This window comes from Equus przewalskii, chromosome 17 (genome assembly GCF_037783145.1).
Source record: "Equus przewalskii isolate Varuska chromosome 17, EquPr2, whole genome shotgun sequence".
Lineage (NCBI taxonomy): Eukaryota > Metazoa > Chordata > Mammalia > Perissodactyla > Equidae > Equus > Equus przewalskii.
The window spans coordinates 791815-816574 of record NC_091847.1 but is presented as its reverse complement, the minus strand read 5'-3'; the positions used below and the strand labels follow the sequence as shown (position 1 = coordinate 816574).

Sequence of the window (24760 nt, the reverse complement as noted above, 5' to 3'; positions counted from 1 at the left end):
ACCTTTCTGTAGCCTGACAGCTAAACCCACATTTGCTAACTTCAGCCAAACATGGACTCTGCGAGCAGTCAGGGAGAGTGGGCTCCCAGGCCCTGAGCTAGCTGTACTCATACCTGGACAGCTCCCAGGCCAGACACAGTCCTCCTGGCTCCCCTGAGCCTCCCGGAGGCACTTAGCCCTGCCCCCTTAGCCTCTCTCCACCAAAGCCTGAGGGCACGGTCTGCAACTGGGTGAGTCCCACCCTACCTCAGGGTACTGCTGGCTCTTTCCTGCAGTGTAAGAAAAGGCCTGGGTCAAAGATCATGGGCACAGGAAGGATGGGGCATGCAGAGGAGAAAATGCACAGACAGCAACAAAAAACGGGCTGGCAGCCAGGTTATTTTTCACAGGTTTCTTTATGAAATTAAATGTGGTTTCTGGCTTGGAGAGGGTATAGTGCAAGAGTGACTGTACATGCTGCTAAGTTTTCATGGGCCAGAGGGGCAGCTCGGTGCTCTGCACCCAAAAGCCAGGCCCTGGCCACACTCGTGGGGGCCCCTCCTCAGAAGGAGGTGGGCTTCCCTCCAGCCCAGTGCGCACCAGCCTCTGGGGGCGGGTCCGCCCTGCATGCTGGGCCTCAGAAGTCAGTCCTTCCGGCTTCACACGCTCACTCAGGGTAAGGCAGTCTTTCTGTGTCACTAACAGTAATTTTTTTTCTCCATTGTTATAAAAACAACAAAATAACAAAACTGCAGCAAGGTTCTAGAATCAACCCACAGCTACACGTGGACTGGTCACAAACCTTGACAGAAGTATGTGGCGGACTATGGTTTTGTTTTCTTTCCACTATAAACACACACATCACAAGTGAAGAGGGTGTCTGGCCGCCAGGAGTGTCTAGAGAGGGACTGGGAGGCAGAACAGGTGGGCTCTGGGCCAGATGTTTTTGTGCGCAGAATTCCTGGTTCCCAACCTCCAGGGATGCAAGCTGCTGCACCACCAGCTGGGGGCTGGGGGCTTGCAAGGAGAATTGAGGGCAGGGGGGCACACGGCCCAGCTTGGCAGGTGGCTGAAGGTAGATATGGTCTCCTGCCCAGAAAAAACCAGGAGAAGGAGGGATGATTAGATGCCCAAAGAAGAGGGTGCAGAGCTGCCAGTCTCCTCATGTGTGTGGGCCTGGGGGGTGGTTCTGAGCCCTAGCTCCCAGGAGGCCCCACCAACGTCCAGGGTGCCAGGGGGTCCACATGCTGTGGGGCTCCCTGTCTGGCTGGTGTCTTCAGTGCACCAGTAGTGGGGCAGAAACCATGAATGGGAGCCCAGAACTTGGCACATACTGGTGGCACTGAGCAGCTTCCTCACATGGCCCTGCTCGCTTCCAGTTTGTGTCATACGCAGAGGAGGGCCGGACACAGTGGACCTTGAGGAGGAGAAGCCGGAGGCCCGCTGGCGGGGAAGGTCCAGACAGTGTGGTCGGGTGGGCCACTGGCTCACTTGCGGAACGGTGCCAGGCGGCTGATGCTGTGCCAGAAGGTGGAGGGCTTCCGCTTGGGCTCTGCCAGCACCAAGACCTGTTGCTGGGGCAGGCAGGTGGGCAGTGCCGGGTGCTTCTGGCGTGTCAGGTAGTAGGGCCGGCTGAGGGCTGGGCAGGAGAAGACAGCAGGGGTCATAGGTGCTGGGGAGCCAGGTGGTGCAGGACAGGGTGGCAGCCTCCACTGCTTGGGCGAGGGGGGAGGGTGGATGGGGCCTGTCCCAAGGCTCTGCCTCAGACTCCCATGGGAGGGCCCTTGCTTTCCACAGGGCTAACCACTCTGAGGGGCCTGGACTGCCCTCCTGTGGCCTGCCGAGGGGGTAGCTGGAATGCCAGGGAAGGTGAGGAGCCCTGGAGCTTCTCCGTGGCACAGGCCTTATGCAAGGCATTTGATGTCTGTAGGAATGGGGATATCAGCCCCTTGCCAGAAAGCAGTCTGCCTGGGGAAGTGAGCACTGTCACTAATGGTGCTGCTCTGGGGGCCCTGTCTGAGGGCATTGAGGGCAAGGGTATCAACTGCATACTGATACAGCTTTGTCACCAGTGGCCCCTAGTACCAACCTTTGCGATCAAACACCTGCAAAGGGCAGTGGGCAACTCTGAGAACCAGGTGCTAGCTGGCTTTGCTTTAGGGGTCAGAGAAGAGTGATCAGAGCTCAGGCCAGGCTGCTGTAGGTGGAGGTGGGACTCCATCCGCTCACCTTTGGGCTTCCCGGTGGCCTGCTGCTTGCTGGCATTCAGCATGGCCTGCTTCCTCTGCAGCTCAGTGATGGAGAATCCTGGGACATGGGAGGGGCACAAATGAGACTCCACTTCCCTGAGAGGACTTGACTGCCCTTCCAGCTCCTTCTCCCCTGCTCACGTCCCTCCTGTCCTGTGCTCCCTGGCACTGGTGCACCTCTGTACCCTACACTGCCCACCGTGGTTGGGGTCCCATCATGCCGCAGGAACTCAGCATTGGGCTCAGCTAGCCTGCCTTGGCCAACCAGGCAGAGGAGAGCCTCTGCTGCCCTCTCAGGCCCTCCCCACATCCTCCTCTGCCTTCCCCCATCTCCCACCCTGACCTGATCCCCAGCGTGTCCAGTGTCGCATGTCCTTTCCACTGTGGTGGAGGCTCTTTCCCAGACCAAGAGTGGACCTGGTAACTGCAGAGTGTGATGTCCAGGGGCCGATGCCAGGAGAGAAATGCAGTGGGTAGATGCCCTATTCATGTGGGGGGTGGGGGAGGCTTCTGGAGCCAGTGCCCACCTCCCACTCCAATGCTCTCCCAGGGCTTGTGCTGGAAAGGGGCTCCCCCAGGTCCCTGTGACCAAGCAGAGGGCCCCCACCCTATGGAGTGTGTGTGCGTGTGTGCATGTCTAGGTGTGGTACGAGCAAACTCCCTCACAGGCCAGCAGATCCCTGCCCTGGACCCTCGCCAAACCCAGGCTCTTGGGCTGTAAGATGTGCTGTCTCGAGTCTAAGACTGTCCTGACCTCCTTGCATTCAGGAGCAAGGAAGGCTGGGTGGGGCCTCATGGCGGAGCAAGGCTGAGCCGGGTCGCACCTGTCTCCTGGTCCATCTGCACCTGCTCCCTCTCCCTGGCGAAGGCCTTGAGCCAGCGCTGCTTCTGTTCAGGCTTCCGGGCGCACAGCAAGTGGCTCTCTCCTGTGGCGCCGCAGTGCAGCCGGAAGGCATTCCTGACGCTCACATGGAGGTCTCTGTCCTTCCCATCCTCCAGATCTGCCACCTCCAGGTCATCCATGTCCACTCGGCCTTTATAGTACAGCACGTCCCGGCGGAGAAGGTCCTGCCAGAGATGCCGTGAGCTCCTGGCCCAGCCTGCTTGTTGGAGCCCTCCCCAGCCTTGGGACCACTCCTCTGACCATGTCCAAGGGCCTGCCTCCCCCTCTGCCCTGTAACTGGAAGGACTCTGGACTGCACACCCACCCACCAGCACATGGTGAGCTCCTGAGGGCAGAGCAGACCTGGGTACGGCCCAGGACCATGCTGAACTCGAGGGAGGAGTCTGATGGGGAGACAGCCAAGGAAACAGCGGGCCAGGGCCCACACCACACAGCAGAGAAGAGCACCAGGTCTGCCAGGGCCAGGCCAGAGCTAGTGGTCGGTAGGGCTTCCTGGACAGGGCTGCTTGGGCCACGTTTTGAAGAGGAGTAGAAACTAGCAGCAAGGAGGTGGCCAGGGGGCAGCTGCAACAGAGGACCCAGGACTGGGAAGGGCAGGCTGAGGTTTCCTCTCAGGGAGAGAAGAGGTAGTGTAAGCAGGGCCTAGGTCAGAAAGGAGGCCCCAGTCAGACTCTGAGGGCTGCCTGTGGTCTTGGGGCTACCAGGCTCACTCTGCAAAGAGTCACCCTCAGCCCGGCCCTAAGGGCCTGACCAGGAAAGGCCTTGCTGCACTTAGGGCCCTGGGAAGGAGGGACCATGTGGGTGTGGCTCCTGTTCTCTGGGTGGCTGCTCCCAGCCCACGGCTTCACTCCCTCCCTTCCCGCTCTGTCCAGCAGAGCAGAGCAACTCTGGTACCTTCTTACAGTAGATGAGCTGATGGTCAAAGAGAAAAAACATCCTCTGCTGGCTCTTGGCTTGTGGCTGTGTAACTCGAGTCAGCTCCCCCGAGTAGATGAGCTCTGAGCTCCTGACCAGGAGGTCTTCCCCCTGGGGGCCCAAGGAGAGCCATGAGCTTAGAGGAGGCCCCTCTGCTAGGCTCTGCGTCCTGCCTCCATCATGGGGAGGAGGGCTCCCCAGTGGCCCCGCCTGTGGCCCCCACTGGGCCAGGGTCTGCAGCGAACAGCAGATTGTAGAGGGCGGGGCTGCTCCTGAAGCCCAAGGAAGTAGTGGGGGCAGTGTGGGGGGTAGAAAGGTGGTTTGACCCAGGAGTTGGTTGTCTCTGCGAAACGGGGCTCATCGGCAGCCAGTGGCGTGAGCACTTGAAATGTGGCTAATCCCTGCTGAGATGTCATGTAAGTAAAATACACACGGATTTTGAAGCCTTAGTATGAAATAGAGAATGTGAAATATTCACTAATGATATTTTATGTTGATTACATGTTGAAATGATATTTTGGATCTATAAAGTCAAACAAAATATTATTAGTTTCACCTGTTTCTTTCCTTTTTAAGATGGCTACTTGAACACGTAAGATCGGCCATGTGGCTCGCTCCACATGGACAGTGCTGCCGTGCGGATGATTAGCCCCGGCTGCAAGTCCCCTCTGAGGGCCGTCTTTTAGGGGCAAAAGGTCTTCTTCCCAGTTAAACATATTTGGTACCGAAGTCCCATCATCAGACTTCAAACTTTCAGACTAAGCCCTGCCCCCCTTCCCATTCCTCCTGCAAAATGCAAGCCATCGCAGGAGTTGGCAGCCATTGTTTGGGATAAGTGAGTTTGTAGGGGTCCTCGGCTAGGACTGGGCCTCAGAATCAATCACCTGGAAAAAAACCCAAAAAACAAAACCCCCAAAACAAAACAAACCCCGCATTGCTCAGCTCCACCCCCAGGAATTCTAATTGTGTTTCTAGAACGGGGCCCAGGAATCCGTATTTTTATAACATTTCATGGCTGTCGGATGGAGGTGGAGAGAGCAGGAGGACAGGAATGTCACCGTTTGTTCCGGCCTCTGTGTTCCCTTAGAAGGCAAGATTGGCAGATGCGGGAAATGTGCAAGCCAGAGAAAACGCACCAGGAGGTTCTGGGCGGTGGATCCATTTTTGGTCATGCTGGGGCATAACCTTCTGTGGGGAGTCCCAGCAAAAAACTTGGGGATCTGGCCTGTCCACTAAGGGCAGAGGAGCAGCTCCTGCTGGGCTGGCTGGCTGCACTTTGGGAGGCATGTGGTATTTCACACGTGCCCCAAAGTCTTCACCAGGAAAGAGGCCATTGGGCCTGCTCTGGGAGGCAGCGCTAAAGGCCTGGAGCTCAGGGCTCGGGCGCCCAGGTGGAGGACGCTTTCCCGTCCCCAGCTCCTGTTTGCTATCTCCCAGGAGCTGTCTCCCTCCTCAGCTCCCTCCTTGAGTTTTCAGGGACAAGCCCCATGGTGTCTTCTGGGGTGTCAGGCCCTCACCTCCCAGTCCTCTATGGAGCTTTGCCACTGAGCAATCTTGTCGATGTTTTCCAGTCTCCGTTTCCGTTCATTGATGAGCTGGGCCACGTTCTTCATGGCATGTAAAGCAGCCTCCACGTCCTTGAAATCCCTAGGGCAGAACAGAGATGGGACTGGGCTGCCAGCTGGAGCGCAGAGAGCCTCCGGAAGCCCCCTGTGGTGCTGCTTGCCTCTGTGGCGGTGCCCCTCAGCCATTTCCTCACCAGTCAAGTGCACATCCCCATCTTCTCCATGCGTGCCGACACAGAGCAGGACTTAAGACCCTATGTGTGGCCTCTTCCCTCATTGCAACCACAGGTCCTGAGAGCAGGGGTGGTTTTTCTCTGTGCTGTCGCCCCAGTGCCTGCAGCAGTGCCCAGCACACTACAAGAACTCAGCAAAGCGGCCTGAGGCAAGAAGAGCCTCCTTACCTGTGCTGGGGGGGTGTGTACTTGAGCAGCTCAGCCAGCTGCAGAGGGTACTTGCAGATCTTCTGCACTGGGGTCAGCAGGAAGCCGTCCAGAGAGATGTCAATCATCTTCTGCAACAGCCGGCAGGCCTCGAAGAAGTACACGTACTTGCTGAGCTTGGCGAGCCGGGAGAGCTCCAGGCAGGCGCGGGGGTGGTTGTTGCAGTACTCGGAGTAGATCTGGAAGTCCGCTTGCTGCGGGCATGGCTGCAGGTTAGGGACACTGGCTCCTGCTCCCCAAGGCCCCCCGGCACGTGCTGGGAGGGAGCAAGAGCCTCTGCAGCTCCTTCAGGAGCTGGGCTCCCGGAGCTCAGGCTCTGTCTACCTACTTCACTGGGTACAAGCTGTGCGGAATCACAGCTGGGATGGCGAAGACCTCTGAACGCTCAGGCCTGGGTGCCCCTGTCGCCTGCCACCCAACCTTTTCTACCTAGCGTCTTGCTGCTTCTTCACGAAGCTCTGGCTTCGTGTCTGAGGGACAGCACTGTCACTTTGTTCAACACAGTGTGACACAGATATGTCCACACTGTGCACGTATTGTACATAAGCCTCACTGTGCCTCTTTTTTTTTAAGCTTCATCTACCTAGAGCCAGAGAGAGACCAGGTCTGCCATCGACCTAGGACTTCACGGACTTGGGTGGGGGAGGAGGGAACAACAGCCGCTGGTGGGCCGGCTCCTGTGATGGGCACAGTAGGTCATGTCAATGAAGTGCCTACTCCCGGACCTGCTCGTGGACAGTCCACGTCTCCCTTCAGTACTCCTCCTGCTGCTGGGGAGAGGGACAGGCCCTCCCCAACACCACCCTGGTATGGAAGGAGCCCACGCTGTCCTTGACGGGCTGGCTCACTCCCCCGTGACTGCACAGGAGAGGGCTAAAACCAGTGTTTTCCCGATCAGGCAAGGCTAGGAGTCCATCTAGTCCAGACTAGTCCAGTGAACTGTGGCTAAATGCCAGCTGGCATTTAGTGGAAGCAGGCACTATAAACTCCACATAAATTCCAGATTGCTCACTGAGTGAGGAACCCCAGAACTGGCTGTGAACAGCTCTGGGATGCTCAACAGGCAGCCTAGCCCACCTCCTACCTCTACTGGCCGACGCCCAGGCCCCCTGCTCTAGGGGACCTTCTCTGACTTGGGGTGCCCTCTGCTTGGAGGTGACACAGTCGGGCAGGTGGGGGGTGGGGCCTGGAAGCTTTTGGAAAAGAGTGGCAGGCTGCCTGGGTTTCAGCCACAGGTCTGACTTCTGAGAGGAGGCAGCGAGGAATACAAGGGCAAAGCAGGTTACAGGGCGGGGAGGTGGGGGGGGGGGGCCCGGGTGTGTGGGGGAGGGCCGAGGCCAAAGGGGCCGCTGCGCCCGGGAGCCAGGGCAGTGGGTCCTGGGGGCAGGAGGGGACAGGGTCGGGGCGAGGTCCCCGTGGGCGCCTCACGTGCTCCAGGAAGCAGGCGCCCAGCTCGCTGAGGTGCGGCCGCTCCCTGTTGACCCTCTGCTCCAGCGCCTGCACGAAGGCCCTCTGGCAGCGGTAGATGTCCTCGATGTTCCCGAAGATGGTGCGCAGCTGCTCCTCGCTGAACATGTCGGCGCGCTTGCGGCACTGCCTGATGTAGCCCTGGGCCGAGCGGGCCGTCAGTCCCGGGCCCCGCGCCCCCCGCCCCCCGCCGTGCCGGGCCTCACCTCGCAGATGTCGCGCAGGTGCTTGATGTAGTCGCGCTCCGTGCTGAGGATCTCGTTGATGACGTTGGTCCGCATCTGGTTCTTGCTGCTCTGCGCCTCGGTCCCGCCGTCCTCCGCCCCGCCAGCCCCGGCCCGCAGCGCCTCGTCGTCCGCAGGCTCGTCCTGGTTCACACGCAGCTGCGGGCAACGCGCAGGGGTCAGCGCCCGGGGCAGCGCCCCGCAGCCAGCACGGCGGCGGCGGCGGCGGGGAACTGAGGCTCGGAGAACTCGCCGGACGCACAGGCGGCTGGGGCGGGCCGGGAAGCTCCCCTCCTCCCATCGCCCGCATAACGCCCATCCGGACAGGGGCCGACAGTCCGATGACTGCTGCAGCTGTCAGTGTTCTCCCAGACCACCCGCCGCCTCCTAAGGCGCTCTTACAGCCGGCTCGTGCCGGGCACAGAGCAGATGCTAACAGCAGAGTTCTGAACCAGTGTCGGCTCATAGGGCCCTCTAGAGGCTGTGATGGAAGTGAAAGGGTGATGTGGCCTTGCTGGCTGTCTGACCTGTAACTAGGAAGGCGTGGGGTGCAGAGTGGGCAGCTTGTTCAAGGGGTCTGGGGCAGAAGAAGCCATGAACCCCAAGGCCTGGGATCTCTCCTTCCCACTGCCCTTGGCCTGGCCTTTCCGTGGAGACCAAAGGCCACCTTAGGTGGAATCTGGGTCCCCTGTCTGTGATCTCTTGGGCTAAGGACTGACTTGTCCATGCCTCAGTTTCCCCGGAGCTGCTGTGAAAGCTCTAACTGCATGACTGGAGCAGATGTTCTGCACAGTGCATAGGAAGTGCACGGTAAACCGAGCTGTCTGTGGCCGTGGTCCTCTGACGTGCAGTCCCCTTAGAGGCAGCCACACAGCATCATTCTGACCCATTCCTCTCTGTCCACTGAGGGCTCCCAAGGAAGGGTGGAGCAGGGCTTGGAGTGGGTGGAGGAAGGCTGTGTCAGAACTCCCGGCTGGCCTTCCTGACAGCCACCACTCAGCCCACAACCTGCAGTCCCACCACAGCCATGAGTGGGAGGTCCATGCCCCGCACCTCGGACCCCAGAGCAGTTTCAAGCCTGCATTTCTGAGCAGAGCCAGCTGGCTTTTTACAGGCCTAGGAGAAGCTCAGGCCGGTGCCATACCCGCACGAAGCTGGCTGGGAACCATCCCTCGCCGTCGGCGACACGGCCCCACCACCACTCTCTGTTGGTGGCATCCATTACTTCGATGACATCCCCAGCTTTGAAGCCCAGTTCCTGGTCATCCATGGTGACATGGTCCCAGAGTGCTTCAGCACAGACCACACTGCCATCGCTGATGAGCTGTGGAGAGAGCCATGGGTAGCACGTCAGTGGAGTAAGGCTGCACGGACCCCCTCAGGGGGCAGGGTGCTCCTGCCCTCTGACCCCACCCCTCAGCAGCCCTGGGAAAAGGGGATCCTGACTGACATTACAGGGGAGCTGACAGGGGCTCCCTCTGGGCAGCCACTCTTCAGGGAGCAGTCTATGCCCTGGCCATGTCTAGACCGGCAGAGCTGATGAGGAAGCCTGAAGTGAACACGACCACTAGAGCCTGGGGAGCCACCAGATCTGAGGGGTGAGCGTGTTGCTCACTCCCCTGCACAGGGCACACCTTCCTCCCACCCCTACTGGGCCAGTGATGAAAGCACTGCCTCTCAGCCGCCCGCCCAGCGTCTCTGCGGTGCTCTGGATGCTGGTGCTGGGACACTGCAAGCTGCCTTTCTGCTGTGCCGGCTGCTTCCCCACAGGCTCTCCTAACGTGGCACTGGAGAGGACCGCAGAGCTGGGTGAAGGGGCTGCCTCCCTCCTTCACCCTGCAGAAGCTCCTGTGGCCTTCCTGCGGGCCGGCCGTACCTGCGAGAGGCCACCTGACAAGCAGCAGGGCCGTTTCCCCCGGGCGCCGTGCCCAGCCGCTGCAGGAGCCAGACCCCGGCTCGCAGGGTTCGAACACGTGCAGGGCTGGTCTCATGGCGCCCCCACCAGCACCAGCTGAGCCTCACTCTCCTCAGAGTTCCAGGCCCCAAGCCCACAGGGTTCTCAGTTTCAGTTCTTCCAACCTCTTTCCTTTTTCCCCAGCTCTAGGAGAGGTAGGTATGTCTTGCAGCTGCTCCCTTTGTCCTGTTCTTGTGCTCTCGGTTATGAGCCAACCACTTGATACTGGCTAACATTCTTTCTATCACTTCTCTCTGCGGAACTGACTGTGTGACTCCTTCTTCCTGGTGGTCGCAGACCTCACCTCAGGAGGAATGGTCCCCAGCCCCAGAGGCAGGGAGACAGCACCCTCCTGGGCAGTCCTCGTGCTCAGAGCTCCATTTCCCTTTGGGCTGACACCTGCTTTCCTGTCACATGGGCTCAGTTTCTGCTCTGTGAATGACGAATGGCTCTGGGGGTTTACGGGAGGTGAGGTCCATCTCCTCTCTGCTGGGACCAAGTGTTGGCTCTGTCACAGCCACTGGCTGGTTCTTTAGCAGAGCAGTGAAGGCCTCAAAGCGTCACCAGACAGGCCCTCTGTGCTGTCTCCTCTTCCAGGCAGCTTGCCCCTGCCCCCCTCACCGTGGAAGTCCACCCTTGGCTTCAGGCCCAGTGGGGCTTTCCTCTGGTGCCCCCAGGGCAGTGTGTGTGCGAATCCTCACACTGAAACGGAACCAGAGTGGGGCCGCAGCAGGACTGCGGGGTCTCTGCCTGAGTGAGTTCCAGCCACTGTCTCAGAGGCTCCACTGTGCCCCAAATGGGCAGGGCAAGGGGTGGGCTGGCCAGCAGGCATGGAGCCTACCCAGGCTGGCCCTTTCCTCCAAGGGAGGCCCGAGCGAGCACATCCAGAAGCCATCAGTTCTTCCCATTTTCTGGGGGTGAAACCTGCTCCAAACCCTGAGGAAAGCACTCCTGAGTAACCCACAGCCTGTGTGCACTTCTCTCACAGGCAGCACTCGTTCAGGGGCTGCAGACCATTGAGGCCCCCCAGAGACAGGCAGGAGCACTGGGCTGTTCCTGGGGAGCTGCGTGCCTCCTCCAGGTGCCACTGCACTCCTCCTCTAGAGAGAGAAAGACCTATAGGCATGCTCCTTCCTGCGGGGAGGCTGGTTCCCAGGATCAAGGCCTCCTGGTGGCAACACGGCAAGGCACAATGGGAGACTCAGGAGCCACATGCGAGAGCCAGCCTGCTGCACGGGGGGCGGCACTAGACTGCAGCCCAGGCACACACTCCGTAAGCAGGCCCGCCGAGGCCTGGGGTCTGGCCTGAGGACAACAAAGCAGCAGAATGCTCAGAAGGGGTGGAGAGGAGCCAATGAGCCTGTGCGCGGCAAGTGAACGTGTCTGTTCAGGGACAGTGACCGTGGGACAGTGTGTGTGACCAGGCGTGAGCATGTCCATCAGGACAGAGTGTGATTGTGACCACGGGTGAGCGTGTAGTACAGGACAGACTGTGTATGTGTGCCTGGGTGAGCATGTACATCAGGACAGAGTGTGTGACCATGAGTGAACATGTACCTCAGGACAGACTGTGTGTGTGACCACAAGTGAGCGTGTACATCAGGACAGAGTGTGTGACCACGGGTGACCGTGTACATCAGGACAGACTGTGTGTGATCACGGGTAAGTGTGTACATCAGGACAGAGTGTGTGTGTGACCACAGGTGACCGTGTACATCAGGACTGAGTGTGTGACCACGGGCTACATGGGAAGATTTGTATGTTTTGAGTGATGAGTTACTGAGACAATGGAAGGGTTCACTCTCGGGACTTCTTGGGTAAAGTGAGGTTCGTATCCAGCAGGGAACAGAACTTCTTGTTTAAGCTTTGTAGCTCTGACTCTGGAGAAGTGGGTGTCCTGAGACCCCTCTTGCTGCACACCCCGACACGCGCCTGTATGTGCACAGTCACATGCCCGCTAAGGGAGGCTCCACTGTGGTCTCCTGCGAAGTCCTGAGAAGGACTGCAGGTGGATGCTGTCTTCCTCCGTTCACATCAGTTGCACACACAGGTCACAGGACAGCACAGGTGCCCTCACTGCTGGAGCCAGGCCAGGAGGAAGTGACACAGACACACCCCACACAGTCCAGCTTCCCACTGGTTTCCTTCCCTGGTTGTTCCCGCCTAGTATTAAGCAGGTCAGGCGCCTCCCCTGTCCCCAGCTTCCCTCAACAGAGCCCTGGCCCAGTGCTCCTCCGGTGGCTGTGTTCTGCCAGCCCTCGCAGAGAGGGGCGGGTCCTACACCGGCGCTTTCTACAAGGCAGCCAGGGGAGGACTTGGGGGGCAAAGAGGCTGGGCTTCCCAGAGAGGCCAGGGTTCCCAATGCCTGTATGGACAAGCCCCCTACCCATCCTGCCCTGTCACCTGGAAGCCCCAGTTGGTGATGGGAGGGGTTGGTCGCTTTTGTCCCTTCTTTGTGCCAGCACCTTGCCAGGAACAGGAGCAACAGATAGACACACAGCTGTGAGCAACTTCCCTGATGTCCCTGTGCCTTGGTCTCCATCGATACCCAGAGTGACAATGTGCTCTACCTGGGACCCAAAACTCTTGTGTAGATCCACAAATGCGAGGCACCCTGACGAGTTAGCAATGACATTACCCGTTTATGTGATGTCACCAAGACAAAAGGTAGCTCCAAGAGGTCAGAGCCACATTCTACCTCCAGGACAGCCCAGAGGCCGCCCGGGCCCCGGCTGGGTGGGCTTCTGGGCAGAGGCCCTTCTTCGCGCTCTGTGTGAGGTGCAGCTGCAGGGCAGCCAACACTCAAGCCCAGCAGGCTATGGGGAGAGGACTGGGGGCTCCCTCTTGGCCTGGCAGGGGAGCGGAAGCTGTGTTTTGGGGGGGGCACGCAGGTGGGGGACTGTTCCAGTGGAGGGGTAAGATCAAGACTAAGACAAGCCAGGGGCAGGAGGCAGGATCCCCTCCTGTGCCCCGGAGACTTTGACAAGCCTGGGGAAGCCAGGCTCTGCCTCAAAGCGGCCCCTGATGACCGCCCGCTGCCCTTCCCATCCTGCCCCATGTCCTCTCTCTCACACATGCAGGCTACTGCTGGAGGATTCCCATCCACTCTGGGAATGTGGCTCAGCTCCTGTGGGTCCCTGTGCAGCCCTGAGGGGTGGGGGGAGGGGGTTGTGTGTGCAAAGCACCCACCTGCAAGGAGGGGGGCTCTGCTTGTGGGGCGCGGCACACTGACTGAGACCAGTTATCTTAAGACCTAAAATGGGAAAAGCAACTGCAGGTAACATATGCAGAGGCGTCCACTCATCCTCCACAGCCATCTCTCAACCCACACGAAATGCTGCCCAGTCCACTCACACAGCGGTCACACGCACGCTGTTCCCAGACAACTACAGGCAGCCGCGGCCACAGCTGCCTCCGCATCCTCAGTTAGACACGGAAACGCGCCATTTTAGTCACACACACACACACACACACACACACACACACACACACACACACACACGGCACAGCAGACAGAGGGACGGACCCCGTGGCACATGTCACCACGCCTCTGAGTCACCCGCATGGCCGCCCCCGGGGGGGCGCAAACGCAGATCGGCCCCGGCACATGGGCGCCTCTCGGGGCAGGTCCGGTGCGGGCTCACGGGGCAGCATTGGGGCCAGCGGCCGCACCTTGGGTCACGACCTGCCGGGCGCGCGGGGACCCCGATGGGGGCGGGGCTGGAAGGGAAGACGCGCGGCGGTCGGGGGTGCCCACGCCGCCCACTCACCGCAGCGCGGTCCCCGGGCGCCGGCCCGCGGTCAGCGGAAGGCCAGCAGGAAGATCAGCACGACGTTGATGAGGACGAGGAGCGCCAGCACGGCGAAGACCACCACGCGCTGGGCGCCGGGGGGCAGGTTGCAGCGCAGCAGAGCGCGCAGGGCGCTGCCGGGGGCCGCAGGGCGGCGCCGGGACTGCGGGGCCCTGGCCATGGCGCCAGGCCCAGCTCGGTGCGGCCCGAGACCCCGCCGGAGAGGGCGGGAGCGGGGCGGAGCCGCGTGCGCCCGCGGCCCGGGGCTTCTGCCTGCCGCCCGCGACGTGCGCGCTGCGTCTCCGGCCCGAGCCCAGCACCCGCGCCGACCGCCTGGGCGGGGGAGCCGGGGCGGGGAGGCCCGGGAGGGGGCGGGGTGGCTCCGGCGGGCGCCGCACTCTGCCCTCGGCGCCTCCTTCGGGGGTCGGGAGACCTTCAACGCCGAGATAGTGGTCCTGGTCCTGGGCCGGCCAGGCGCACAGATCATCGCGGCGGCGCACGGGATGCAGTGCGGCTTCGCAGATACAGGCACACCGGGGCCACGGGGAGGGGCCAGAGGTTCTGACTCCTAGCACCGAGGGTTGCCCTTGGCCCCCACTTCCCAGATGAGTCAATGCGGCTCTGAAAGGTCTGGTAGATAGCTCAGTCATAAAGACGCACAGGAATACAGGGACCGGGGAGCCTGGATTGGAACTCTGGACTAAGGCTGACCCTAAGGAAGGCCCTGACTCAGGACTTCTCCTTACTGGCCTTGCCCATCAGAGCAGCATTTTTTCCTCTGGGAAAGCAGCAGGCTTCTTCAGCCGCTAACCAGTACCCGCCTCCCGTTTTATTGAGGTATAATTGACAAAAAGTGTATATATTTAAGGTGTCCAACTTGATATTTTGATATACATATACATTGTAAAATAATCACCGCAAGCAAGTTAACACATCCGTCACCTCACAGGGTTAGTATTTCGTGTTTGTGGTGAGGACACAAGGTCTGCCTTCTCGGCAAATGCCAAGCATGCCGTGCAGCCTTGTGAACTGTAGGCGCCATGCTGTGCCTCAGCTCTCCAGAGCCTCCTCGTCCCGCGTCACTAAAACTCTGCACCCTTGGCTGACATCTCCCCATTTCTCCCTCCCCGAGCCCCTGGCAACCACCACCCTCCTCTCCTCTTCTGTGAGTTTGATTGTTGTGGTTTCCACACACGAGTGAGGTCACGCGGGATTTCTCTTCTGTGTCTGACTTATTTTGCTTAGCATAACGCATCCAGGTTCATCCACGTTGTCGTGAAGGTCAGGAGTTCCTTCTTTTTAAGGCTGAATAATACTCCATTGTATTATTACAATACAATATTATTACAATAATAATTATTAATTATTACAATTAAATGGAGTGTATACACACTCCATTGTGTGTATGTATATATATATACACACACCCATCGCCCCCCACCATCTTCTTTATCCATTCATCCTCTGACTGACACTGCGGTATTTCCTTGCCTTGGCTGTTGTGAACAATGCTGCAGTGCACATGGGGATCTCCTTGAGATCCTGACTTCTTCTCATTCGGGTATGTATCCAGAAATGGAATGGCTGGATCATATGGTAGTTCTACTCTTAATTTTCTGAGGAAACTCCATACTGTTTTCCATAGTGGCTGCACCAGCTTACATTCCCACCAACAGTGCACAAGGGCTCCCTTTTCTCCACATCCTCGCCAACACTTATCTTTCGTCTTTTTGATAATAGCCATTCTGACAGGTGTGAGATGATAGCTCATTGTGGTTTTGATTTGCATTTCTCTGATGATTAGTGATGTTGAGCATTTTCTTTTGAGAAATGTCTATTCACCTCTTTTGCCCATTTTAAAATTGGATTATTTGGTTTTTTTTCCTATTGAATTGTATGAGTTACTTATATATTTTAGATATTAACCCTTTATCAGATTTATGGTTTGCAAATATTTTCTCCCATTCCATAGGTTGCCTGTTCACTCTGTTGATTGTTTCCTTTGCTGTGCAGAATCTTTTTAATTTGATGCAATTCCGCTTGTCTATTTTTGCTCTTGCTGCCTGTGCTTTTGGTATCACATCCAAAAAATCATTGCCCAGACCAATGTCAAGAACATTTTTGCCTGTTTCTTCTAGTATGTTTATGGTTTCAGGTCTTGTGTTTAAGACTTTAATCCATTTTTTTTTTTTAAATTATGGGAAACATGGAAATTTTTTTTTTTTAAAGATTTTATTTTTTCCTTTTTCTCCCCAAAGCCCCCCAGTACATAGTTGTATATTCCTCGTTGTAGGTCCTTCTAGTTGTAGCATGTGGGACACTGCCTCAGCGTGGTTTCATGAGCAGTGCCATGTCCGTGCCCAGGATTTGAACCAACGAAACACTGGGCCGCCTGCAGCGGAGCACACAGACTTAACCACTCGGCCACGGGGCCAGCCCCAAGACTTTAATCCATTTTGAGTTGATTTTTGTAAACAGTGTGAGATGAGGGTCCAATCTCATTCTTCTGCATGTGGTTCCGCAGCTTTTTAAACAGCCCCACATCAGGTACCCAGGGCTTCCACTGCCTCCCTGACGAGCCTGCCACCTTATCTTTGTAGGGCTCAAAGTTCACGTGCAGGTATCTCTCCTTCCGTCCACAGCGGCAAGCTCCGTCACAGTCACCGTGCCCTTCTGATGGATCAGAAGGCTGCTGCTGAGGGGGCTGAGCTGACTGAAAAGCAGCCCGGAAGAGGGCAGAGATTTCCAGGCTCCATGCTCAGCACTGTGAGTCCTGGGGCAGAGGGAGGCCCTGGAGGGAATACTGGAGAGGCTGGGTGTCCACACGTGGTGGCTGCGTCTGCTTAGGTTTCCACGTGTGCCAGCTACAGGCAGTGAGCAAGTACAGATGAGGGCACCTGCTGAAGACCCTGCCAGGATGTATGTGCGTGTCTGGGTTCCTGTGTATGTTAGAGGAGGGTCAGGAATGTGTCCAGAGAGGCTGCCTGTCTCCCTCAGATCTGAAGGGTCAGCCTGGGCTCATCTGTCTGGCTGGGAGGAAGTAGTCTTCTGCTCCTGCCCAGCTCTTCAGAAAGCGAGGCTCAGGATCTGCTTCCTCAAGCTCCCAGGAGGACAGTGGGGAATCAGAAGGCATCAAAGGCTCCCTGCCACCCCAAACCCAGCGCTCCTCTGTGAGACTGTGACATGCCCTCTCGTGGGCCGTGGCTCAGAAGCCCTGACTTGGGCAGATGTTTCCTTGTGCCCTTGTGGCTGTGTGTCCTCAGGTCCTGGTCAGGGTGGTTGTGGGAACCAACTGGTCTGCACACTGCTGTGGGCCCAGAGCACCGTGCTTGCTGCTGTGCTGGCTCCAGTGGCCGCGTTTAGAACTTCATCCATGGCCCAGTTCTGGATGAGCCCTCTGTCCCCCGCAGCAGAATAGCCCACGGAGGGTCTAAGGTGTCAGAAGAACCCATGAGCCGGGGCCAGGGCCAAGGACTGAGAGGCGGCCTCTGCCCTGCCCAGGGGCACTCAGTCTTCAGATCCTGGTGATCTGGGCATACAGCAGGGACGACAGTGGCAACAGTGTTTTATGTCAGTGTTTCATCACCAAAAACAAAGCCCAAAAAGCTTGAAAGCAAAGGGCTAGGCCCTTGGAGGTGGCAGCAGGGAGTAGCCCACCCAGACTGGTTGGGTGGGTCTGCAGGTCTGCCAAGGGGGCAGGACTGACATGGACGTGGAGGAGGACAGAGGATTCTGGAGCAGAGGAGGGCTGAGTCCCCGCGCCATGGCTTCGAGAGAGAAGAGGAAAGCCACTGTGGATATGCTGGCCACCAGACAACACTCAGCCCTGGCCCTGGGGCTGTGAGCTGCCCTGGCTCACAGAGACTTCTGTTCAGCTGTTCCGGCGCACACAACGTATCTATCGGGCTCCACCCTGGGGCTAGGGAGGAGGTGCACAAGAACCAGGTCAGACCTGGGACCAGACGTCTAGTGTCACAGGTGCTGGGGAGACAGAAGCACCTGGAGAGGAGGTCAGGCCGACTCCACCGAGAAGCGGGCCCCAGCTGGCCTTGTGTTCTGCAGTGTCATCTAGGTGTTCACCAAGAAGTGCTAGGAAACAGGCCCTCCTGTCCTCTGCTCCCATCTCTAGGAGGTTGACTCCTCTTGCAAGGACTGGACAATCACGAGGTACAAGGCACAAGTCAGGTGCAGGAAACACAGAATGAACAAGGTACTGCTTCCTTCTCACTTCTGCCAGGGCACACAGAAGAGAACGGGGCCACGCAGACATGCACAGCCTGCTTCACCCAATGGCAGCCCCTGAGGGCAGGACCACATCTGCACAGCCGTATCCCAGGGCCTGGGGCAGTACCTGACACATATCAAATACTCAGTAATGTGTGTCATGTGTGTGCAACGTACACATGCACACGTCACACAACAGCCACCTTGTGTGTACGCGTGTGGGTGCCTCCCCTTACTCCTTATGCGCCCAGAATACGAAAGTACTTTGCTGTCATCGCCTGTGTCCACTCCTCTTTGGGCCAGATGGTAGGGGTCCCTTCTGCATAGGAAACTGAGAAATGGTCTCTCCTTCTGAGTATACGGAACAAGAAAGTGTCACAATAGAACATGACACCCACACGTGCTTAGAAAACACAGTGAATATGTGACTTCAAGCAAGCATGGACTTTTCTCTGGCATCCGCTGCTCTGTAATCTTCACGTGCGACACTCACGGGACGCCCAGCAAACCTCCCTGCAGCGGGTGTGAGACAGCAGCGAGGGCTGGGGGCCGGGGAGTGCAGTGGGACGCTGCTGCTTTTGGAAGGTCACTGGAGGACACCTTCTGTATCTTCCAGGTTTTTGATAAAGTGAGTCTAACACTGCCAACGGATCATAACAGGTGCTGTCATTCCTGAGTACCCGATACCCCAGGCACAGCGACGCTCCTGTAGCTGCCAGGGGGGCCCAGGTGCCACATCCACCCCACAATGGGAAATCAGGGCGCCAAGGAGGGAATGACTTGCCACAGGTGCTCCAGCCAGTGGCAGAATGGGGTCAGCCCCAGGGAGGTCAGCCTTCTTGCTGTCCTGACCCTTTCAGGGCTGCATATCTTAGGCTTTCTCCATCAGGATCTAGAATTATTGGCGGGTATCATGAGGGAGAGTAGCCTGGTGGGTGCTGCCCGCGTTTGGAGCCCAGCCTCCACCCTGTGTTGGCCTGCTGCATCCCTGGAGAGGGGCTCCTCACCCGACTGACTGTCCTCCTCTGTGACGTGACAAGTCCTTCCCCCAAGGGACATGCTGAGTGTCAAGGGAAGACAAGTGCCCTGGAGAGTGCTCTAAATATAAGGTCCCATAGCACCACGTGCCTGCTCAGCAACCTCAAATACCAAGAAACATCTTTGAACCAAATAGGCAACAAATTCTCTAAGCAGCCAGAATAGGACCTACACATTCCTCATTTCAGTCCCCTCTCTTTCCCTCCCAGGTGCCCTCTGCCAGAGCCTGTGTTCTTAGAGCAGGCCTGGCTCTGCCTTTCCTCGTCCAGAGCGTCTTCGAACAAACAGCCTGTCCAGGGCTCTAAGAGGTGCTTCCACAGCAGCAGCAAGACGGGACAGACGAGAATTTCAGCATTAGGTGGGAGACACACAACTACAGAAAGCAGACACAGGAACTCTTAACAATGCAGCTCTCATGGCCAATCAGATGAGCCGACATCTCTTCAGAGTCCCTCAAGGCCTGATGTTAGTGTTCCTCCTTCATTGTCATCCTCGTCATCGGAGATTTATTGCGAACCCACCATGCGCCAGCTTATTTATATTTGTTATTTCAGGCAGTCCTCATATAACCTCATGGTTCTCCCGTTTCACAGGGAAGTAACCCAGTGCTCAGAGCTCACAGCTGGCTGCTGGCAGGGAAGGACGCCCACGTAGGTCTGGGAGGCCCCACTGCACGTGCTGCCTCCCGTTGGGCTGGGCCCCCAGACTGAGGAGGGCAGCCTGAGTCTTCAAGGAAATGCAAAACCAGTATCTGTGAATTCTGCTTCGGATGACACAATTTTAGAACACCATCCCTTCAAAATAGCTTATGAGAAGCACTTAAAGAAAGGCTTTATCTAAGCCTTTCTTAAGGAAGGCTTATTGATTTTCTTATTGGAAAAATCAATTTCTTTAGATGTTTATTCTTTATGCATCATGGATTTTGAGTAAATCATTATATAAGAACTATTTCATGAGACGGATGCGCTGCTGACTGCGCCAAGAAGGCAGCTTTATACAACAACTATTTTAAATCGTTATTCAGAGCCGGGCCTGTAAGAAGAGCTTGTCCACCATCGACAGTACGTGCCCATCTGTCGAGTAGGTGATGAGGACCCTACACTCCTTAAGGGTTTCTGAGAAGCCTACCAGCCCATTCATCCACAGAAATGTTAAGCTGAACTGTTCATAAATTGACCCCTCCTGAGGAGCAAATCTGGGTGCTGCAAGATCCCAGGTGGTCAGATTCTAGTTCCAATGAAGCAGAAATATGCAGTATGTCATGACCAGGAGGAGAACATGGTGTTGTTACGGCTTGAGCCAGGTAACTGCCACTTTATGTTCAACAGCCCCCTCCAAATTAGGTAAAAAAGAAGAGAAGGAGAACCAGTGAGAAAAAGAGAGGAGCGTCAGGTCTCAAATTTCTCTCTCCTTGGCGGATGCAAAAGGAGAACTTGGTGTGGGAAGCAGTTTTGCTGAGATGAAGTGTCTCACTAATTTCTTCTGCTTAGGTAGGAACAGCCAAAGATGATAACTTGCACACAGTTGTCATAGCAACAGCAATGCCTTTCAGCTCTTGGAGCCAATAGGCAAGAACTCAGTTTGCCCTCGCCTTGCCCTCGGTCCTGCCCAAACAACTCGTTGGAGGGTCAGGGAGCTAAGCCCTGGCCTTCCTTCTACCAAGCAGAGCTTCTTCCATCCAAGATGGCTTTACAGGACAGACTAGCACTCTTACATCGTAAGTCCTAGGTGTCACGCCTGCTATTCTGGGTTCCTTGTCAGCCCCCTGAGGGCAGAGGGGAGGTTCCTATACTTGGACAAGCTCTGCTCATGGACACCACATTCTAAAGTGTGAGCCACAGGGTGAAACTATGCTGTATACACGCTTGTGCCACTGTCGTCTGCTTGGAAGACAAAGACTGGACATCTAGGCCTGCACGAACGTGCTGGAGTGGCTTGATGGCGAGGCCAGCTCCCAGCCCCGCCCCTGCCCACGCAGCCCTGACCCTACCTCATTGATGGCCAGTTGCTCGCCGCCCCCAGCAGGGTGGCTGTAGTGGTGGCTGGAGCTGTGCATATCCTCATAGAGGTCCTCCTCGCTCCCCGCCTCGTCAGCACGGATGGCAGTGTCCAGAACTCCATCGGGAATGGCTGCAAGGAGAGAGACCAGCTGGCAAAGAGGAGCTGAGGGAGGGGGCACGTGGACAAGGAGAAGAAACTGTTCAGGATAAAAGCCCCTTCTCTGAGAGAAGGGAGAAGATCTGGGAACTAGTTTCTCAAACCTTCCTTGCTGCAGAAATGTGGTCTGGTTGAAAGAGTGCGCTGGTCGACTTTCACACCATCCCTGTTAGTCACCCACTGTTCAGTCCTCATCCGCTCCACAAACAAGGAGAAACAGTATCTGCCACAGCCTGACGCTCAAGAGTCACCTCCAGTGATGCCCTTCAAGCCACTCACTAACATGTGAGGTCCTTAAGGCATAAGGCCCTTAAGGAAAATGCTAACAATTTATTGTGAAACATACATACATCTCTCCAAAGAAATATACATGCAAAGATAGTGTGAAAATTAATAAAATGAACACTACGATACTTACCAACTGCTTGAGAGAACACCAGACTCTCAGCATCTGACTCCTGTACCCGCTCCAATGCCACCACTCTCACTCCTTTAGAGAGCCAAGATTTCAGCCTCTTTATAAGTCATACCCACGCTTGTCTTTGTTTTAGCATTGATTTCTGTTGAGTTTTGCCTGGTTTGACCTTATATATAAATGGAAGCATGCAGCAGCTTTCCTTGTCTGACGGGCTTTTTTTACTTCACTGCTCGTGTCGCTGCGATTGATTCATTCTCACTGAGGCACAGTCTTCCATCTTGTGAATATTCCAAGTTTTACACATGCACGGACTGCAGGGGGTTGTTGTCTATGTTGTTGCTGGTGTGAACGGTGGCGCTGCACACACGTCTACATGCCTCCTGGGCACATGTCCCACAGTTTTTCTCAGACACCGTCTCAACCTCTTTTTCATTATCTCCCCCTAAAGAGCCTTTTATATATTGTTTTCCTAATACTCCCAATAAAATTTCATTATCACAAATACACTGTATGTTTTTTTTTTGAGGAAGATTAGCCCTGAGCTAACTACTGCCAGTCCTCCTCTTTTTTGCTGAGGAAGACTAGCCCTGAGCTAACATCGTGCCCATCTTCCTCTACTTTATATGTGGGACACCTGTCACAGCATGGCTTGCCAAGCAGTGCCATGTCCGCACCCGGGATCCGAACCAGCGAATCCCGGGCTGCTGAAGCGGAATGTGCGAACTTAACCGCTGCGCCACTGGGCCAGCCCCACACTGTATGTTTTTTATGTTCCATGACTCTTTGGAGGGCCACAAACCATTGTAATATCTAAGATTTTTGCCCCCTTTGGCAAAATCACTGCTCCTGGTGTGAATCCATGCTCCAGGGTAAAGACACACCTAGGTGTGGCCAGACTGTCTCCCAAAGCTACTCCACCAAATTAGACTTTTTCTGTGTGTGAGGAAGATTGGCCCTGAGCTAACATCTGTGCCAATCCTCCTCTATTTGCTTGAGGAAGATTGTCGCTGAGCTCACATCTGTGCCCATCTTCCTCTATTTGATGTGGGATGCCACCACAGTGTGGCTTGACGAGTGGTGCTAGGTCTGTGCTGGATCTGAACCTGTGTACCCTGGGCTGCTGAAGTGGAGCACACAAACTCAGCCACTATGCCACCAGGTCAACCCCCAAATCAGACTTTTGGCAATATTTGTGAACGTTCCCATCACTCTACATCCCAGCCAACTCTTGAGATGGGCATTGTCAGACATTTTAATTTTTTAAAATTATTTTATTGAGGTCATAAGGGTTTATAACTGTGAAATTTCAGGTGTACATTATTATTTATCAGTATTCTGTATAGATGGTATCATGCTCACCACCAATATATGTGTCACCCTATATATGTGTCCCTTTACCCCTTTTGCCCACCCCAACGCCCTTCCCCTCTGGTAACCACTCATCTGTTGTCTTCGCCCTGGTACTAGGTTATCTTCCACACATGAGTGAAATCACGCAGTGTTTTTCTTTCTCTGTCTGGCTTGTTTCATTTAATATAATACCCTCAAGGTCCATCCATGTTGCTGCAAATGGGATGATTTTCTATTTTATTATGGCTGAGTAGTATTCCATTGTACAGATATACCACATCTTCTTTACCACACTTCCACGTCTTGGCTATTGTGAATAATGATGCAATGAACATTGGGGTGCATAAGTCTATTTGGATTGTTGATTTCAAGTTCCTTAGATAAATACCCAGTAGTGGGATAGCTGGGTTGTATGGTATTTCTATTTTTAAATTTTTTGAGGAATCTCCATACTGTTTTCCATAGTGGCTGCACCAGTTTGCATCTCCACAAACAGTGTATGAGGGTTCCCTTTTCTCCAAATCCTTTCCAACATTTATTATTTTTTGTGTTGGTGATTACAGCCATTCCAACGGGTGTAAGGTGATAACTCATGGTAGTTTTGAATTTCATTCCCTGATGATTAGCAATGTTGAACATCTTTCATGTGCCTGTTGGCCATCTGTATATCTTCTTTGGAAAAGTGTCTGTTCATATCCTCTGCCCATTTTTTGATTGGGTTGTTTGTTTTTCTCTTGCTGAGTTGTATGAGTTCTTTATATATTTTGGAGATTAACCCCTTGTTGGACATATCATTTGCAAATATCTTCTCCCAGTTGGTGGGTTGTCTTTTCATCTTATTCATGGTTTCATTTGCCTTGCAGAAGCTTTTTACTCTGATGTAGTCCCATTTGTTTATCTTTTCTTTTGTTTCCCATGCCTGAGTAGACATGGTGTTTGAAAAGATGCTGCTAAGACCGATGTCAAAGACTGTACTGCCTATATTTTCTTCTAGAAGTTTTACAGTTTCAGGTCTTACCTTCAAGTCTTTAATTAATTTTGAATTTTTTTTTTTTGTATGGTGAAAGATAATGGTCTGCTTTCATTCTTTTGCATGTGGCTGTTCAGTTTTCCCAACACCATTTACTGAAGCGGCTTTCCCTTCTTTGTTGTATGTTCTAGGCTACTAGGTGGAAGATTAGCTGTCCATAGATGTGTGGTTTTATTTCTGGGCTTTCAATACTGTTCCATTGATCTGTGTGTCTGTTTTTGTGCCAGTATCAAGCTGTTTTGATCACTATGGCTTTGTACTGTATTTTGAAGTCAGGGATTTGGAAGCCTCCAGCTTTGTTCTTTTCTCTCAGGATTGCCTTCACTATTTGGGGTGTTTTGTTGTTCCATATGAATTTCAAGATTTTTTTCTTCTATTTCCTTGAAGAATGTCATCGCGATTCTGATTGGGATTACATTGAATCTGTATATTGCTTTAGGTAATATGAATATTTTAACGATGTTTATTCTTTCAATCAATGTGTATGGAATATCTTTCCATGTCTTTTTTTGGGGGAGGGAGTGTAATGGTATTTTTTAATGTTTTTAAAAAACATTTTATTATGAGATATTACATACATTTAGAAACATATATAAAGCAAAATGTGCATTGTAAAGAACTATAAAATAAACACCACCCATATGAAGAACTAGAATGACCCTGGAACCTCTTCATGTATCTCTAATTATAAACTCTTTCCTCCTTCACAGAGGTAAGCACTACCCTGACTTTTATGATAATTAGTTCTGCTTTTCTTTATATTTTATTATCTATGTGTGCATAGCTAAACAAAATAGTTTAATTTGTACAGTTATATAAGGCAATATAGTTTAGTATGTCCATTTATCTAGTTTAATTTGTTCATTTATACATATAGTCTCTTTGTATTTTTACTTCTTTCATTCAACATATGATTGTAAGATTCATCCATATTGTTGTGTGTAGCTCTAGTCTAAGCTTTTTTTTTTTTATTTGCGGTCATAATATTTTACAACATTGTGAGATTTCAGTTGCATATTCTTATTTGTCAGTCACCATATAAATGTGCCCCTTCA

At 54.7% G+C, this 24760-nt stretch overlaps 1 protein-coding gene across 8 annotated transcripts in view; it reads right to left on the bottom strand.

Moving 5' to 3' along the window:
* Positions 1–376: 376 nt before the first annotated feature.
* The window catches only part of ARHGEF4 (Rho guanine nucleotide exchange factor 4), a 245480-nt gene continuing 221096 nt past the window's right edge, over positions 377–24760 (bottom strand). For 5 of the 8 annotated variants that reach the window (XM_070580930.1, XM_070580932.1, XM_070580931.1 and 2 more), the window contains 10 exons: positions 20741–20880; positions 8888–9067; positions 7726–7902; positions 7481–7660; positions 6014–6246; positions 5565–5694; positions 4027–4158; positions 3053–3296; positions 2209–2286; positions 377–1618 (listed from right to left, as the gene is read on the bottom strand). In XM_070580930.1, the coding sequence (XP_070437031.1) occupies positions 1467–1618; positions 2209–2286; positions 3053–3296; positions 4027–4158; positions 5565–5694; positions 6014–6246; positions 7481–7660; positions 7726–7902; positions 8888–9067; positions 20741–20880 (1646 nt within the window). In that variant the 3' untranslated portion in view covers positions 377–1466. Of the gene's footprint in view, positions 1619–2208; positions 2287–3052; positions 3297–4026; positions 4159–5564; positions 5695–6013; positions 6247–7480; positions 7661–7725; positions 7903–8887; positions 9068–12886; positions 12951–13467; positions 13820–20740; positions 20881–21325; positions 21608–24760 lie in introns of those variants that run through there. The other 3 variants (XM_070580934.1, XM_070580938.1, XM_070580937.1) reach the window with 3 other exon arrangements.